This window comes from Physella acuta, unplaced genomic scaffold (genome assembly GCF_028476545.2).
Source record: "Physella acuta isolate Inbredline_101_S28 unplaced genomic scaffold, ASM2847654v3 ptg000556l, whole genome shotgun sequence".
Classification (NCBI taxonomy): Eukaryota; Metazoa; Mollusca; class Gastropoda; family Physidae; genus Physella; species Physella acuta.
Window position 1 is genome coordinate 28,133 of NW_026732075.1, and position 16,933 is coordinate 45,065.

The 16,933-nt window shown below is 40.9% G+C and overlaps 1 protein-coding gene across 1 annotated transcript in view; it reads left to right on the top strand.

Annotated features, from left to right (window-relative positions):
* Positions 1–7,615: 7,615 nt before the first annotated feature.
* The window catches only part of LOC131946376 (FRAS1-related extracellular matrix protein 1), a 29,880-nt gene continuing 20,562 nt past the window's right edge, over positions 7,616–16,933 (top strand). Inside the window, exons 1-5 of the mRNA XM_059307090.1 lie at positions 7,616–7,636; positions 11,529–12,392; positions 13,644–13,769; positions 14,593–14,753; positions 15,729–15,968. Coding sequence (XP_059163073.1) covers positions 7,616–7,636; positions 11,529–12,392; positions 13,644–13,769; positions 14,593–14,753; positions 15,729–15,968 — 1,412 coding nt within the window. The remainder of the gene's footprint in view (positions 7,637–11,528; positions 12,393–13,643; positions 13,770–14,592; positions 14,754–15,728; positions 15,969–16,933) is intronic.

Genomic DNA, 16,933 nt, shown 5'->3' on the forward strand with positions numbered 1-16,933 from the left:
ATCCCCGCCAAAATGATAGCATCAAAGTGGAGTCAGATGAGCTGATTAGTAAATGTTGGCCCACTCAGATAAAGCCGCGAGTGAGGGAGGGGTGGGGGAGGGGGGTACAGCGTTAAGAAATTGAGCAACTAAGATAACGAAATGCCAGGAACTAGAAGATGCTGGATCAAGCTCCATCTAAGCCTGGAGGCTAATGTTCAATTATTGCTATCTGCTCGGGTCGTTAACTGTTTGGGTAGAACATGCTCGTGGGCTGTTCTTGTAAAACGTGCATGATCGTGGGATGTTTTTGAAGAACATGCTCGTGGGGTGTTCTTGTAAAATGTGCATTATCGTTGGATATTCTTGGAGAACATGCTCGTGGGGTGTTCTTGTAAAACGTGCATGATCGTGGTATGTTCTTGTAGAACATGCTAGCTCGTGAGATGTTCTTGTAGAACATGCTCGTGGGATGTTCTTGTAGAACATGCTCGTGGGATGTTCTTGTAGAATTTGCATGCTCGTGGGATGTTCTTGTAGAACATACATGCTCGTGGGATGTTCTTGTAGAACATACATGCTCGTTGGATGTTCTTGTAAAACGTTCATGCTCGTTGGATGTTCTTGTAAAACGTTCATGCTCGTTGGATGTTCTTGTAAAACGTTTATGCTCGTTGGATGTTCTTGTAAAACGTTCATGCTCGTGGGATGTTCTTGTAGAACATACATGCTCGTTGGATGTTCTTGTAAAACGTGCTCGTGGGATGTTCTTGTAGAACGTGCTCGTGGGATGTTCTTGTAAAACGTGCTCTTGGGATGTTTGTGTAGAACATGCTCGTGGGATGTTCTTGTAGAACATGCTAGCTCGTGAGATGTTCTTGTAGAACATGCATGCTAATGGGGTGTTCGTGTAAATTATACTTGCTCGTGGATGTTTAGAGACACGAACCATGTTGGAAAAACAGAAGTCGTAGAAAAACTACAAATAAATAAAAGATTGATGGTGGTTCGGCAAAAGGCAAAAAGTTCTCATCAACTCGCTGACTATTAAGAAGTTTGAAACATTTAGAAAAATACAGGAATTGTATAAAAACTACTAGAAAACAAAACTGATCAATGGTTGTTCAACAATAGGTATTCGTCCAAAACCTTTGTTTATTTGTGTCGTGTTTATTAAGTTCAGATTTTTAACAAAGTTAATAGGTTCTGACTTCTGATACAAAACATTGGTTTCGAGTTTTGATCAAAGTTGCAGATTCTGCTCCAACTTATCAAGACTCATTTCTGGTATAAGATGTAGTTAACGTTAATTCTGGCATAATTAATTAACGCTTAATTTTTTCAAACGCCCTACCTAATAGCCTGTTTTTTATAAGACGTAACATAAACAACGCACAAAGTCAACAAAGATTTTGATCAATCGAATTTTAACGTGAGTTCGGAAAAATACTCCCCCCTACCCCCAACCCCCCCACCCCTTAGAGGTGCACCTGATAACACCCGTGTGGGGTGGAACTCATCGACATGGCAGACGTGTGCTGCCTGGTCGGTGTTACCTGCTCCCCCACCCCACCCCTCCCCCACCCCACCCTCTCCCAACGTAGGTGTGTTTTCTTTTAATACCCGCCTTCTCCAATAACAAACCCATCTGTCACCGTAATGTAACCCCCACACCCCTCGCACACCCCTCATACATCTGTCACACGCCCCTCACACAAACCCCTAACACACCCCTCTCGAACACACCCTAACACACCTCTCTCACACCCCCTGCGCACGCACACACACACCACGCATACACTTTTCACACTTCCAAACACACCACTCTCTCACCCACCCTCCACCCTCCGCACACACACACCCCGCAAACACTTCCCAACACACCTCTCACACCTAACACCCAATCTGTGGGGGGGGGGGTAAAAAAAACCTCCCCATTTTCTGCCTTTGTTTTGTTAGATAAAAATTAAGACGGAGTACTTTAATTATTTTGATTCATTAACTTCAAGTGCTAAGACGGCACAATCGTAGCCGATTGCCGGGGAGGGTGGGAAAGAGTTGATGATATACGTAGACAAAAAAATATATCTGTAGATTTTGGCATGTCACGTGACCTAACTAAATTTCCCAAGATTCCTCTTCCAAACATGTCCTGAGGCGTCTGCTACTGCCATAATGACGTCAAATGGGTGACCGCCGGCACAGGAAGTAGTTACTGGACAACGTCACAAGAACCAATCAAATCAAAGATGTCCAGTATATGAGGAACTGGGAGCTGGCCCAGCTAGTCGGGGTTTTTTTTATCAACGGGCCAGTTTTCCATCGCGTCTACTTCCAACGTATAATTTAATGCCAACTTGGTGGTTTCTATGGTAACTAGATTACCCTCCCCCACCCCTTCCACTTCTTGTTCTATAATTATAGGACTAGTAACTTGAACCTCCATACCCCACATTATCAAACGACCGAACCCTCGCCCCCGTGAAGATTAAAATTAAAACCTGCGGAATCCATGTTTTAAACTAGGCTGATTGATTTATTCCTTTACCCCCCCCCCCCTCCCCCCACCCCACACCCCTACACATCGTGTAGTCAAATAACCACGTACTCCAGAAAATCCCTCCCCTCTCAGGGTAATTCTGTTCTTTAAAAAAAAATAATCCCAGGTATTAAATGATTCGAATTTAAATTTCAAGTGCCCCAACTGGCAATCTAGGGATCGCGGTTTTTACCATTACCCGCCGCCCATGCTGATGTTCGGCCCGCTGCTCTTCAAAGTACTCCGTGCTTGGGTAGCCTCTCGTGATAATTGTGGGCCAATTACAGTGTTGCAATTAAGATTATTAATTGAGTTAATTATGCAGTTTGTATTTTCCAGCATGAGATTTATTCTAAACTATACCAAAGTATCAATATATATATATATATATATATATATATATATATATATATATATATATATATATATATATATATATATATATATATATATATATAATGAGAGAAAGGGGAAAGAGGGAAACAATAAATATGTACCAGTTTGACCCTATTTGTTACTTGGTTCGTATATCAATACAAGAGCCGTAATTCTTACATAGAGTAGAAACCCATATGCCCCATTGACGGGGCCACGTTGTATTTTTTTTTCTCTTCCCGACACGAATTACGCACCTGCATAACGCGCACCATGGGAGTGTGTTCCTAATTCACATCAGATCTGCCCTCGCCCGAACCGCGAGGGGGCTGCCGAGGGGGAGCCTAACTTGTCAATCAAACCCATGGCGTGTTTGATGGGGAACCGGTCCCCGTCCCCCCCACCCCTTTACCACCTCCCCCCGACCAGACTGGATTTTTTTTTAAAACCTGACAAAACTGTAAACAACGCCCGTTGCTATGGTGCGAACTACTAGTCACGTGGTGCCTTGTTTATTTATTATTTAATTTTTATTTTTTTATTTTTTAGATTTTAAAATAACAATGTTTTAAAATTCAGTTTTTTTTTTTTTTTAAAATCCCATGTTACCAAACTTTGCAAAGAACATGTAGTATAAGACTATTTCTTTTTATCGCAAACATAACTTGTTGGTAGCAACTTTTACAATGTGTTTGACAAGGGTTGCATATAAGGGAGCGACTGTTGATCGAACAATGAAAAATGTCTTAGAAGAATAATACTAGATCTTGTACAGTTTCAGATATGCTTCTTTTATTTTCTTTGTTCTCTGTGCCTCACATGAGTGAGACAACATTCAACCACTTCAGAGATTACTTTATAACTATTTTATTTCAAAGCTCAAAATATGGCTTCATTATTTGATATAGGACTTTCTGAAAGTTAAACGGAAAGAAATGTTTATCGTTTTATCACGTGCGCTTGAATATTATTGCAATTCGTTTACAAATTATATGGAAGGTTATTGTTACCTTTCTTCCGCCGCAGGAACTAGTCCAATAAATATCCCATAATTTCACCGCCGTGTTTGTCTCAAATTGTCTGTATGACTACTATCATACCATTTTGCTGGGAAGTTGTTTTTTTTTTTTAAAGAGCGAATTTCCCAAAATTATTTACCAGACGGACTTCTTGTTAATTATTTACTTGAGTGACTTTCCCTTAATTATTTACTTGAGTGACTTTCTGTTAATTATTTACTAGACTTTCTCTTAATTATTTACTTGAGTGACTTTCCCTTAATTATTTACTAGACTTTCTCTAAATTATTTATTTGAGTGACTTTCTGTTAATTATTTAATAAACTTTCATTTAATTACTTACTATAGCTCGTATTTCTATCGCGTGGTATCGTTTGGTCTTACCCAGCGCCATATTGTTTTGATCGCTGTGTCTACACAACTTCCGTCTGACTCATCAGTGTTACATTGTGTGGCATGTCTTTGTTGTTTTGTTCCACTGATAGGCTCCATATCGATCTCAGCAGTTTCCAGAAGATTCTTTTCTTAAATATCTCACCGGTAATATTTTTTTCTCTATGAGCTTGTCTTATGTTTGATTTAACCGGAAATTTAACTTCAACAATTTTTTTTTTTTTTTTTTTTTTTTTTTTTTTTTTTTTTTTTTTTTTTTACAAAACTGGTACCTATACGACATAGGCTAACCGGAAAACAACGTTTTGTTCCTAACTGTCTGCCTGTCTTGGCTAAACTGTTTTCTTGAAATCTTACTTAATATTTACTTTAAAATCGACAAATTTTTTAATTATTTAAAACGATAAACGCACTGGGTAAACCTAGCAATCGACCTTGACAAACAGGCAAGGTGAAACGTGAGCCAAACCTGTTGGTTACCTACCACAGAGGTTCAAGGGGTGGGGTTGGGTGGGGGGGGGGGGGGGTCAGGAGATCCGTCATCTGCCACTAATATGTCCTCACATCACACATGCTGGACGTCTGCTGTGTGAGTTGTAACTTTTTATTTCGGTGGTGTTATTTTTTTTTAAATATACATTTGGTTAAAATTTCATGCCCGGGGCCCCGCTCGCCCAGCCCCGGGACCGGCTTGCATGTCCCCGGGCCTGGATCCTGGAGACGTATCATTATTGGAGCTCGGTGGAAAAGGTCAACGCCGCTAGTTAAAAGAGAGACCGAATCTGGTCGTGGTTTGCACCCGGTAAGCGGGCTCGAAATGTCTGGCACCTGTAATGGGGGGAGGGGGGGCGGGCAGGGATGGAGGGGGCGGGGTTAGGCACGTAACTAGAGGAAATGGACCGTAACCAGTGCCAAAGGTCTACTGCAGGGAGACGCGGTCTGGTGGTTTGGTTTTACTTGGATCAGTTGCACACACGGATGGAGACGTAATGGTGAGGTGCATGACCGACGTAAGGGTGGGGGTGGAGGTGGGGTGGGATATGCTCCATTTCTGGATTGCAGGATACTGGAATATATATATATATATATATATATATATATATATATATATATATATATATATATATATATATATATATATATATATATATATATATATATATTTGCTTAGATATGCACGCTTATATTAAGAGGAAAATGAAGGATTTGGAAGTTTAGGAAGTAGGCCTACCAAGCAAGATTTAATGGGTACTTGGTAAGATTTTAAGATTATTATGTGTTTGTGTGTGTGTGCGGTGAGGCGAGTTAATATAATTATGAGAGGAAAATTAGAAATTAATTGCTGATGGATTAAGGATGATGATAGGCTTGACGTGTATAAGGGATATGGAACGTTTACTGCTGGGTAAGAGATTAAGGTATTTAAAGCAGCATGAGGAGATATTCATTTGGTACGGGGGGATGTACAACAGATGTGATTGAAAATAGGGGATGGGGATATATTAACATTGAATGTCCATCCCAACTGTTTCCTAATTTTTTATAAATAGTGGTCACATCCTCTAAGCGGTTAACTTTTAAAACTTCATAATTAATTTTAGATTAAATTAGCAGTTAACGCCTCACGTGGTAATTAGAATCTTAGGACCGGTGAAACATAAAAGCGAAGCGCAGATACCGTACTGGACTACCCATAACATATCTATTTTTAACCTTGTCTGGTGCGAATCATATTAGCACTCCTTCCTTTATTGGACAAATTAAAGTTCCGTTTTTTTTTCATGCCGGGTCGTCTTAGGATTGACCCCTAGCTCATCAATAGAACCACATGAGTCATGAAGTCGTTAAGTATCACATCAACTACAACGCACTTGTCTTCATATCATACATTGAGTGCAGTGTTTCTTCCAGACTTTTTTTCTCCGGGTGGGCACTAGATATTTTCGGTGGGGGGGGGGCGCGGTCAACATTTTTCGGAGGGGGGGGGGGGCGGACACTAGTAAAATTGTATGATTACTATATAAATTCCATCTCGTCCAGGGGGGTGTAGACTTTCTTCCCCCCCCCCCCCCCCCCCCGAAGAGATGCCTGGAAGAAACTGATTGCGTGAATCATCATATAATTTAGAACACATATTTTCATCATTAACCAGTCTTAAATCATCTTTCAAACAAGTAAAACATTGTCTGAACAATATAATAAATAAATTAGGTTCCATATGTTTGGGGGAGGGGGGTGTATTAAGCCTATTATGAGGTTTAATTTTATAGCACATCTTTTAAACTACCCACGTGACAGCTTGGACCACATACCACTTATTATCGTATATTCCACATAGGTCATCCATCAAACCACACCACACATCCCACGTGACAGCTTGGACCACATACCACTTATTATCGTATATTCCACATAGGTCATCCATCAAACCACACCACACATCCCTCTATACTCATAAATGATTAAATTTGCCACATAACATATCACATACTCTTCATAAGCCATCAATCAAATACACAACACAACGCTCCACACGCACATTTCATCAATGTTGTCACATAAGGCCTGGATCGAAGCATGTAATACATCAGGCTGCCAGTACAACACATCGACGGGGAACCACAGTAATCCCTACATTAAGTGCCGGCACACAACCTCTTTGACCCGGAAAACGCAACACCGAAAAGGCGCGAGCCGGACCCGGCAGAACCACAGTCCCCGGCTGAATGCTACGTCAGAGCTTATCTCCTGGTCCCAGCGACTACACCCCCGGGGGAAAGAAAACCCGTTCCTGTCCATTACGGCTGGGTGATCGTTACTTTCTTTTCAATTCTTGACATCTTACGAGAAGTAAAAACCGGAAGTACGGAATTCTTGGACGGTAAAATAAAAATTCGCCGGTGTGCACACTGAATCAGGATTAGAACGAGGTTTAAGTCGTGTAAGAGGGTGCTTGATGGGTACTTGGGGAGGTTTAAAGGGGTACTTAGTACGTTGCAACATGAGAGTCAAATTAAGCATGTGAGGGGAATGTTTTTAGCTACAAGTTGAAAACATGTCCGGCGTCGAAACGAAATTTATAAAAGTCAAGTTCTGTTTCAAGTCAATTTTCTTTCGTTTTTTTTTGTTTTCTTTCTACTCGAGTTTCAAAACAGTGCAGTTTGTTTTGGGTTTTTTTTTTAAATTTTACAACAAGGGCAGTAATCACTGGCTTTATTTAGACTGCAAGGGCGTTAATCACGATGTTATAAATTGACTGCAAGGGCGTTAATCACGATGGTAGTAATTGACTGCAAGGGCGGTAATCACGATGGTAGTAATTGACTGCAAGGTCAGTAATCACGATGGTAGTAATTGACTGCAAGGGCGGTAATTACATAGATAGTGTAAGATTCTAGGGGCGGTAATCACATCTATGTGACTAAACTTTATCGTCTGCGATTATAATGAGAGATAAAAACCATTCTGGAAAGGGAAAGTAATCGTGTAACTAATTCATGTTTAAAAAGATGCCAACTTTTCTATCCTCTATTAAAGATTCAATTTATTTAATCTCAAACTATTATATTTCTTTGCCGTTTCATCGTTAGATTTCGCAACTTTAGTAATAAACAACTTAATAATAGTGGTAAAAGTAAAAAAAAATTAATTCGAAAAAAAAAATTAAAATTATTTCTTTCCTTGTAATTATAAACAAATTATAGATAATCTGTTTTTTTTTAATTAGTTAGAATTAATATAATCATTTTTGTGTACAATTATAACAATCGAATATAATTTTTCCCCTAACAACTGAAATATTTAGAAAAAAAAATTTCTAAACGTTTGTCTCAAGATAATAATTTTTCAGCGGAACAATTACTTTCTAAATTACCAGTTTTTACGAGAATGTGAGCAGTTATCTTTTTAATTTTCCTGTTTAATTAAACTAAGTTTACACGTTTAACCCCAAAAATGTCCTCCAAGTTCTTTTTCACACCACACCGTATTCCCCTATTAGCATTCGTAGCACAGTCGCCATTGACAAGGTCTAAATTTAGAGGCTTCGATCTCACTTTTTGTTCCTTATATCGATCCTTAAAAACCTAGCTACTCGCAGTCTTTCACTGGTGCTCCTCGCGGTAGTCGAATCCTCGCATTTGTTCCCGAGTTACCTCGCTTCATTTTTTTTTAACCGACCTCATTACCCTCGAGTGCTCTGCTCTTGTTTCGTTCAAACTGCCTAGTTCGATTTCGTCTTTGTAATTTATCTACTTTTAAATGTATTATAATGAAGGGTTTTAGTGCTACATTTTAGCTTCAAAATACCATACTGTCTATAGATATTTCTAAAAAGCACAAGTTTATGAAGGCTTAGTCTAATGCGAATGATATTGCTCATGATGATGTTAAGTATTAATGCCTAAAGCTCATGATGATTCTCGTGGCGGGATGCCCTAATGCTCATGATAACACTAGTGGTGTTAAAGCCCCAGAGCTTATAATGACTCATGATGTACAGGCCTGGCACTTAAATATCTGGATTTTCAGATGAATTTAGATCGCTAGGCTGCTAACCCGAAGTCTCGAGTTCGAATCCGGGTCCAAGTCAGTAGAACGTCCTCGAGTTCATCCAGCTGTATGTGTACCTAGCTCATGTTAGGGAAAGTAAAGGCGGCTGGCCAAAGTTCTGACCATACATTCCTTTCATATGCCGAGGTCAACAAATATTTGAACTCTACTTCATCTGCCCAATGGATCGCTGCCTCTAAGGAGGATTCTCTACTTTATATATATTAAAATGTAAGCATTGTGAGTTATGTTTCTGTTCTACAAAACACAAAAACATATGATCTACAGATCATATCTCTCCACTTGTTTAATCGTGTGGTTCTTACACCCTGCTACAAATTGTATTTGAATTTTTCCGAATACATTAGTAGCACCTAAAAACTAAATGATTTGGTGATATTCAATGTGATTTTTTATATAAAAATCGTATTTGACGGTATTGAACAAATTGAATCGGTAGCATTTAAAAAAACATAAATCTCTCGTTTATAAACAGATGAATTAGTGGTATTTAATATTTTAATTGGGTTTTACTGAATTTAACTAGGTAAATTGGTGGCGCTTAGCAAGATAAAAGTGGGATTTGACCGGATAAAAGTGGTGGGATTTAACAAGTTCGAGAAAATGAAAACCATATGCTTGTTCCTGACCGAGTCTGATAAACAACAACGCTCCGCATCCCCCCCCCTCCAGTCGGGGGCACCTCCCCCACCCCCACCCCTACACCCCCTTAATTTACACACCTCTGCTCCCTTTCATCGATACCCCCCTTCTGTTATCGGGACTTCCCGCACCATTGGAAGATTAGGGTAGACAGGGGGAGGTTTTGTAAGAGGGAGTGGGAAGGGGGCGGAGGGGGTATAAGGGGGAGGGGGCGGTGGTGCTTGAAATACTGCGAAAGTTAACACCTAAGTTAAAGCGCGGGTTTAACAACGTGCTAAAATGTCTCCGTCGTCGTGTTGTCAGTCGACATTTTTTGGTGTGGTTGGAATAAGTTGTAATTGTAGAGTCAGTTTGGTTTGGTTGTTGGTGGATATGTTGTAATTGTAGAGTCAGTTTGGTTTGGTAGTTGGTGAAGATGTTGTAATTGTAGAGTCAGTTTGGTGTGGTCGTTTGGAATAAGTTGTAATTGTAGAGTCAGTGTGGTGTGTTGGTTGGCGAAGATGTTGTAATTGTAGAGTCAGTTTGGTGTGGTCGTTTGGAATAAGTTGTAATTGTAGAGTCAGTTTGGTTTGGTAGTTGGTGAAAATGTTGTAATTGTAGAGTCAGTTTGGTGTGGCCGTTGGTGAAGATGTTGTAATTGTAGAGTCAGTTTGGTTTGGTAGTTGGTGAAAATGTTGTAATTGTAGAGTCAGTTTGGTGTGGCCGTTTGGAATAAGTTGTAATTGTAGAGTCAGTTTGGTTTGGTAGTTGGTGAAAATGTTGTAATTGTAGAGTCAGTTTGGTGTGGCCGTTGGTGAAGATGTTGTAATTGTAGAGTCAGTGTGGTGTGTTGGTTGGCGAAGATGTTGTAATTGTAGAGTCAGTTTGGTTTGGTAGTTGGTGAAAATGTTGTAATTGTAGAGTCAGTTTGGTGTGGCCGTTGGTGAAGATGTTGTAATTGTAGAGTCAGTTTGGTTTGGTGGTTGGTGAAGATGTTGTAATTGTAGAGTCAGTTTGTACCCAAAATTAATATACATTTGTTTTCTTTCAAATATTTTTCTCCGAATGGCTGGGGGCACTTTCGAGAGGGGTGGTGGGGGGGGGGGGGGGTTGCCGGACAATAGTAAAAGTATAAATTTTGCATAGTACATAATTATACTCCCCATTTAGCAACAAAATTGTTTGTAATTAATAATTCGATTGTTGTAGCTATATTTAAAGAGCTTAGGGATAATTCCTATAATATTATGGGCTAGGAATCTGGACCGATTTGCTACCCGTCGTTAACGTACGTGTTTGGTTTTCACAAATGGGAAGTAATTATATCATTAAATCATAACCTAGTTTGGCTTCAGCATCTAAAAGGATAGTGTGGTCAGTGGTCAGATATATGGCCAGCTACTTAAGTTTTTCCTAACTAGCGCCAGTTACCCATTAGAGTTGAATAAAGATCCTACGGCTTCGCTTACAAGAACCAGACGTGCGATTTTTTTGGGTACGCAGATGTGCGCTCTACTTCCCCACCATGCCGTACCACACATCTGTATTGTAAATTTAGCTCCAACAGATATAATGTTCCATGTAAACATTTAACACCACCGCCTCTACGTGATATACTCCTCTATTTTTAAGAGCCTTTTTTTCTCGAGATGTCTAAGATAACGCGAGACGCGGTAGACCGGATACAAGCTGGTTCAATGTATCTACTTTTTTTTTCCAGCCTCGAAACATTGACGCGCGCGGACAGGTTCGCTACTCGCCATTTGCTCTGTGCTTTGGGGGGCTTTTAGGGCCGTGACAAGTTTGACCAGACGTGGAGAACATTCTTAAGGCGGCCGTGTTTATGCAAATAACGCCGACAAACAACAAAGCTCGAGGCGTGAGGGCGGGGTGGGGGAAGGAGGGGGGGGGGGGACGGAGTCGTCCCGCGTAATCCGTTCAACAACGTCGTTCGTCTGCTGGGGAACTAACAAACACCTGTTGGCTTGTCGTCTGCGTGATTAACGTTATCTTTTTTTTTTTAATTTCAGATCTTCGATTGCGATTTTTTACCAAAGACAGTCCAGTATATCCACAACGGTTCCCCGTTGTTGCAAAAAGACACAGTCCGGCTGTTGGTGCATAAATTCACGGACACTTCCACCGTGACAGAGCCGGTGTTGCTCAAAATCAAGGTCAACAACTCCTCCCACGATATCATCACGACGCAGGGGTTACGTCCCTTGGTCGTGCCGGAGTACAACGGTCTGTCCAACACGATAGACTCGACCGCCTTGAGGTTCAAGCACAGCTCCAGTCAAAACGTCTCCTGCGTGGTCGGCTTCTCGACCTTCTTCTCCCCCTGGCCGGTCGCCGGGCAGATCGTCATGGTCGAGAAGCGACAGGTCGTGGACTCTGTCAAAAAAGACTGCCGGGAGTTCCTCTTCATGAACCTGCACTACGAGCACATCCGGTCTCCCACCCCGGATGTGGATTACCTCCCCCTGAGCGTGGAAGTCTACGACCCGGCCGTCAGTGATGAGGTGATCTCCGAGCGGTTCTACCTGCCCATCCACATCAAGGGCGCCTTCCAGAACTCCCCGCCGCACGCCTCTTTCTTCAACATGAACATGATGGACGTGGACCAGTTCGTGCTGACGCCCATCACGCCCAGCATCATCTCGGCCGAGGACTACGAGACGAAGAAGAAGCACCTCATCTTCAACATCACCAAGCCGTTCGGCGAGGGCAAAGGGTACCTGGTGCACCTGGACAACCACGCCAAGCCGATCCACTCCTTCCTGCAGGATGACCTGGTCAACAACCGCATCGCCTACAGGCCACCCAGCGTCAGCTACCCGGACCAGAGGGTCTACGACTCGGAGTTTGTTGTCTTTGACAGCCATTTTGCCCAGGTAAATCTAAGGTGGTGACAGTCATTTTGCCCAGGTAAATCTAAGACGCTGACAGCCATTTTGCCCAGGTAAATCTAAGGTGGTGACAGTCATTTTGCCCAGGTAAATATAAGGTGGTGACAGTCATTTTGCCCAGGTAAATATAAGGTGGTGACAGTCATTTTGCCCAGGTAAATCTAAGGTGGTGACAGTCATTTTGCCCAGGTAAATCTAAGACGCTGACAGCCATTTTGCCCAGGTAAATCTAAGGTGGTGACAGTCATTTTGCCCAGGTAAATCTAAGACGCTGACAGCCATTTTGCCCAGGTAAATCTAAGACGCTGACAGCCATTTTGCCCAGGTAAATCTAAGGTGGTGACAGTCATTTTGCCCAGGTAAATCTAAGACGCTGACAGCCATTTTGCCCAGGTAAATATAAGGTGGTGACAGTCATTTTGCCCAGGTAAATCTAAGACGCTGACAGCCATTTTGCCCAGGTAAATATAAGGTGGTGACAGTCATTTTGCCCAGGTAAATCTAAGACGCTGACAGCCATTTTGCCCAGGTAAATCTAAGGTGGTGACAGTCATTTTGCCCAGGTAAATCTAAGACGCTGACAGCCATTTTGCCCAGGTAAATATAAGGTGGTGACAGCCATTTTGCCCAGCTAAATCTAAGACGATGACAACCATTTTGTCCAGGCAAATCTAAGGTGGTGACAGTCATTTTGCCCAGGTAAATCTAAGGTGTTGACAGACATTTTTCCCAGGTAAATCTAAGACGATGACAGCCATTTTGCCTAGGTAAAGCTAAGACCCTGACAGCCATTTTGCCCTGGTAAATCTAAGACGCTGACAGCCATTTTGTCCTGGGAAATCTATCTTGGGCGTTCCAGTATAGATTTTTAAAATAAAGTTCTTACCCACTAAACCAAAAAAGTACTAACAAAAGATTTTAAAATCAATAGTTTTTTTTTAGAGAAACATCAAAAGCTATTTCTTTACTAAAATACAACAACAGACTTGTGCAAATTCAAGGGTAGTACATCCTTACAACTCCATGCTACCAATTCACTAAATCAAACATTTTCAAGAAAACTAAAAAAAATGAAGACACATTTTGAAAACTTTTTTTCATTTCACACCTAATCTTCGATTTATATTTTTTAAAAAGCAATTATTTAAGAAAACCCACATTTAAAAAAATAAAGTTTAGTAATACCTGAATCCCTAGCACCACTACATGCCTGTAACAATTGGTTTATGTTTCCAGAGCATGCCGATAACCCTGCACATAGCGGTCAGGCCAGCGGACACCACCGCCCCCAGGGTCTCCATCAACACCGGCCTCACCCTGCTGGAGGGGCAGAGCAGGGAGATCAGCGCGGAGCAGTTCCAGGTGAGCTCAGTGGTCACGTGGTCTGTGGCAGCAGGGTCACGTGGTCTCTGGCAGCACGGTCACGTGGTCTCTGGCAGCACGGTCACGTGGTCTCTGGCAGCTAGGTCACGTGGTCTCTGGCAGCAGGGTCACGTGGTCTGTGGCAGCACGGTCACGTGGTCTCTAGCAGCACGGTCACGTGATCTCAGACGGCAGCGTCACTCAGGTCATCGACCAGCTTTTTAGCGTGACGCCGACGTGGTTTCTTCTAGCGTGACAGTAGCAAATAACTACCGTGACATTCACGCAAATGGTGTCTGGCGCGATTTTTTTTAAAATCACGTTGACGTGACACTCACACACATCTTGCAGGTCGCTAACAGGATCTCTGACATAATTTATAGATAAACAATGTAACAATATTTCTAACGTGACATTAATGCAGGAAGTTTCTTCTGAATATTCGCGAGATTGTGACGTGATTTCATCAAGACTTACTGTCTTCAGCAAGACTTCTGATGTTAGAAAGACAGACATCAGACGGCAGGAAGACTTCTGACGAAATACGTCAGCAGAAGTTATAACATCAGCAAAACAAAACCTACGAAGAAAAAAAAAAGACTTCTGCCAGACTGGTGACGTGTTATGACTTTATCAAAACTTATGACGTCAGCAAAACTTATGACGTCAGTAAAACTTCTGACGTCATCCACACAACACCTGACGTGACGCCGACAACACTATCCAAAGTCTCTGACGTGTAATTCACACAGCGTGTTATCAGCCACTTGACACGAATACACCACGTGATTCCCGTACAATGTTAACCCACCCTTCTCCCCAGGTCGTGGACAAAGACAACCTAAACAAGGTCCGGATGTACGTCAAAGGGGGACTTAATCACGGTACCATTACCGTCAGGGGCAAGCACTCTGTTATATTCTCCATGAAGGACATCGAGGCCGGCCATGTTATTTATAAACATGATGATAGCGACTCCACGAGGTACGCCATTAGAACCAATCGCTGATAAAGGTCAAAGGTTGCTTGCTGTCTTGTTTTGTTGTGGTTGGGGGCTAGGTTCTGTCTGAAACTGAAAGGTTACGATTACATCATTAACAAAATTTGTTAAAATAACATTTTCAAATTAAGTAAAGGGTAGGGTTTCGAGAAGTTAATTAGTCAGATAGTGGATTATAAGGTACGGCGTGGTAGGACGGTAGAGCGTACGACTGCTATCCCGGAAGTCTCGAGTTCAGATCCCGGGCTTGCGTACGTAGAAGTTCCTGATTTACAGTGATTTCCGCTCAGTCTGGGTACCTGACTCCCTTGAGGGAAAGTAGTACTGACCACACTATCACTTCCAATGCCGAGGTCACAGAAACAGATGAATTCTACTTCATCTGCACGGTGGATCACAAGGCTCGATAGATGCAACGTCGATATCAGAGAAGGAATCGCGCAAATTTTAATTATTTTCAATAGTTCAACATTTCAGATTTACTTAGTTGTTTGTATAGATGTTTACTCAACCTAGGGTTGCCAGATACCTTTTCCGAAAATACTGGACACCTTTCCATCCTTCCCTTCTCAGGTATGCCGCAAAGCAGAAGAAGGGGGGTAACAGAGTATTATTCATATACTTGTCCAGTATTTATATTTATTTTATCCTGGACAGTCTGCTCAAATACTGGACTGTCCAGTTCAAAACTGGACACCTGGCAACCCTAACTAAACCCACGGAGTGAAGCGCAATTCGTGCTATTTTAAAACTTGGCCGCATTGGGTAATAGAGATAATAATAAACACATTGACAGCAAACTAAGGTTAAAGCGCAATTACTTTTATGTTGTTTTGTTTTTGTCGCGGGGAGGGTTTTTTCTATTTCAGATGGTTTCAATTAAATTTATTTTTGTGTGATTTAAATGTTTGAACATTGATTTTCTATGTGTAACTATATGAATAATGTATCGCCACTAGAGATAGAATCGAGCTCCGCATCAGTGACGGCAGCAACACGGTTCTCTCCTCGTTTCCCATCACCATCATCCCACGTGACGACACGCCGCCATATTTGGTGAACAACCTCGGCCTACAGCTCAACGAGGGCGGGATCAGGAAGATCAGTGAGGACATGCTACTCGCACACGACTCGGATTCGTTGGACAACAATATTGTGTACACGATCGTCACGTCGCCAAAAGCAGGGGACATCATCAGGTCTGGAGAATTCATAAAAACTTGAAATTTGATAACTCATGTAGAAAATCGCCTCCCTTTTGATATTAAGGATAATAGGCCTATAAACTTCTAAAGGCTATATGATTCTGAATAAATTAACAGCACTTACAAAAATTATTAAATCATGCGAGTATTTTCTATTTAATTTTCTGACAACAATAAATGAATTCATTGAATTTTGCTTCTTAAATTTCGTCTTAATTTGTCAATCATTTGAAATTTGAAACTCGTAAAAAACTGAATGTTTATTTCTTAAAATTTGTCTCTTTTCTCTATCAAAACTTCCATTAAAGGAACCCGAATTCTAAAGAAAACTTCTTTTTTTAAATCGCATCACCGTTTCCGGTTTCATTCAATAGCAGGAAATAAATGGGATTCAATTTGTATGGACGATCTTTCCATGATAGCTGTTGACAAAAAATGCTTGGAGCAAAATTTCTCTCGAAATTTTTCAAAGGAAATCTTTTTATTTCTTCTTGAAGAAATATAAACATGTCGAAAATTAGCTTTAAAACTTGTTTGTCCGTTACTTTAATTTTTAAAATTTATCAGTAAGGAAATTGACATTTTATTTGAATTTAATAATGGCATATTGACAAGAAAAAGTCAACAATCAATTTTACATATGGTTTGTTTACCAATTTTACGTTTGATAAAAAAAAAATCTTAATTCTTTCTGACTTCAATGGTTCACAATTTTACATTTGATTTGAATATTTAACAATTTTACATTTGCTTTTTCAGAAAAAATTAATTCTTATCTTGAATAAATAACAATCGAACTTTTGCCTGGGCAGAACTAGTAATACTTTTAACAACTGAACATTTGTCTTGGTAGAAAAATTAATTCTTAACTTGAATATTTAACAACTGAACATTTCCTTGGTAAAAAAAATAAATCTTTACTTGAATATTTAAAAACTGAACATTTGCCTAGTCAGAAA